General features: G+C 35.1%; 1 protein-coding gene across 1 annotated transcript; it reads left to right on the top strand.

Annotated features, from left to right (window-relative positions):
• Positions 1 to 209: 209 nt before the first annotated feature.
• On the top strand, positions 210 to 1,343 carry LOC112465742 (coronin-6-like; the record flags this gene model as incomplete). Its single annotated transcript, XM_025033465.1, has 3 exons — positions 210 to 614; positions 709 to 1,047; positions 1,287 to 1,343. Coding segments are annotated over 3 exons (786 nt in total), but the record flags the coding sequence as incomplete, so codon positions are not given.
• Between the last annotated feature and the right edge of the window lie 1,281 nt (positions 1,344 to 2,624).

Below are 2,624 nucleotides of genomic sequence, written 5' to 3'. Positions count from 1 at the left end.
GAGAGAGAGAGAGAGAGAGAGAGAGAGAGAGAGAGAGAGAGAGAGACTATTGAGTGAGATTATTTGCGTGTATTATTACACATGTCCTCCGGGGCGAAGCCCGGGTAACCAGCTAGTATATATATATATGTGTAAAAAGATTAACACACTAGATAACGAAAGGCTACTTCATTAGATATTGGTGAAATCTTTATAATCATGCATATTGATTAATTAAATTACTTGTATTATATTTTTTCAGGGGTGGCCTGATCTTTACGACGGGTTTTAGCAAGATGTCAAAAAGGCAATATTCATTACGAGCTCCCGACATGTTGGACGAGCCAAAAGTTATAGTAGAACTAGATACGAGCAACGGAGTTATGTTCCCTCTGTATGATACCGATACAAATTTAGTATACTTATGCGGCGACTCTATGATCCGATACTTCGAAATTACGCCCGAACCGCCGTTCGTTCATTACATTAATACTTTTCAAACTCCCGATCCTCAACGAGGTATAGGAATGATGCCAAAACGGGGCTGTGACGTTAATAGCTGTGAAATAACCAGATTCTATCGATTAAATAATTCAGGGTTTTGTCAAGTAATATCAATGACAGTGCCAAGAAAGGTAAGAAAGCGTTGCGTCAGTTTGAAAATTGAAACCGAAAAATGAGAGAATCGATTCGAGGAGTATCTAACGATTGTTCCATGTAACGTTTTAGTCTGAGCTCTTCCAAGAGGATTTGTATCCCGATACTCCCGGTGACACTGCCGCGATCTCGGCGGAGGAGTGGCAAGCCGGTATTGACGCGGAGCCTGTGTTAATATCCCTCAGGGACGGTTATCAGCCTTCCGCCTCCAAGAATGAACTTAAAGTACAAAAGAAATCCAATATATTGAGTAAAGGCCCCATTGTCTTGGGTACGAAACGAGTGTGGGATCATTTTCGCTGCAAAACTGGATGCCGTAAAGGAACTAATTGCAAATGTATAAGAAGTAAAATAAAATGCAATGCAGACTGCGATTGCCAAATATATAAAAACGCCGCAGACTGCAATAATGTAAGTATACATATTTAATTAATGTAATAAGATTCTAAATCAATCAAAGAAAGATGGAGCGTGGACCGTTTATTAAATTGGGATATATGTATATATGTACAGTATGTACATTACAATTCGTTAATTCTTTACGGAAGTATAGAATATATGAACACCAACACCTTGTTACGGCTCCACGCTCCATCTTTCTTTGATTAATGTATTATATATAATAAATACATAACTAATGTATTTTTTAGCCTTTCTCATCACAGAGGCAGCCTCATCACAAGAGGCAATAATTGAAAATCTGACACAACAATTAACAAGTTTAAAAGCAGAATTAAAATATAAAACGGAATTAATAAACGAAGATTTAAGTACGAAAAGCGAAAAGTTGCAAATTATGACACAGCAATTAACGAGTTTAAAAACAGATTTAAAATATCAAAGGGAATTAAACAAAGGTGCAAATGTCTGCAATAATGTAAGTATAAATATTTTAATAATGTATTATAAATATAAAAGAAAAGGCGGGGTGACGGCTGGAATCCTTTTTTTTTACATAATAGTAAAGGCTTCTAAATCAATCAAAGAAAGATGGAGCGTGGAACCGTAACAAGGTGTTGGTGTTCATATATTCTATACTTCCGTAAAGAATTAACGAATTGTAAATTGTAATGTATGTACATACTGTACATATACATATATCCCAATTTAATAAACTGCCTGAGGTAATATTTTTCGCAATAAATTCTTTGTTTTTTTAAACAATTAAATCGTTTAGATTTAATTCCGGGGTAGGGAAGGGTATTAATTTTCCAAGATAGCTGTGTTTCAAGTCCGACAAATTTGCGGCGCACAGTTTATTAAATTGGAATATATGTAAATGTACAGTATGTACATTACAATTCGTTAATTCTTTACGGAAGTATAAAATATATGAACATCAACACCTTGTTACGGCTCCACGCTCCATCTTTCTTTGATTAATGTATTATATATAATAAATACGTAACTAATGTATTTTTTAACCTACCTCTCAGGAAAATGATGTCAACAGTAGCAATGCTACTGAGACAGCCTAATCACAAGAGGCAATAATTGAAAATCTGACACAACAATTAACAAATTTAAAAACAGAATTAAAATATCAAACGGAATTAAACAAAAAATTAAGTACGAAAAACGAAGAGTCGCAAACTTTTACACAGCAATTAACAACAGATTTAAACTATCAAAGGGAATTAAACAAAGGTGCAAATGTCTGCAATTTTGTGGAACGATACAGGCGTGTAGTTATTTGTTAATTTTGTTTCGCGTAGATTTATTTGTTAATTAATTCAGGAAGTGAGAAGCGGATGACATTACCGTCAGTATACCGTTCAGCATCGAATTTCATGTACCGTTGCCAAATTCATAATGAATGGGGGCCAACCAACACCGGCCGAAATTGCGGCATTAAAGGAAGAATATCCGGTGCTAAGGTCTACAGAGGACCATGCTTTCCATCCATGGATCAGTGCACAAAGACAGAGGAACAGTAAGTGTTTATTTTGTGCTTAGTTAAATTTAATCAAAATTATCTAGCATTTTCA

Source organism: Temnothorax curvispinosus, unplaced genomic scaffold (genome assembly GCF_003070985.1).
Source record: "Temnothorax curvispinosus isolate PA1 unplaced genomic scaffold, ASM307098v1 QBEX01015466.1, whole genome shotgun sequence".
In the NCBI taxonomy this organism is placed as follows: Eukaryota; Metazoa; Arthropoda; class Insecta; order Hymenoptera; family Formicidae; genus Temnothorax; species Temnothorax curvispinosus.
Note: the sequence above shows the minus strand (reverse complement) of the source record. Positions and strands in the feature narration are given on the sequence as shown.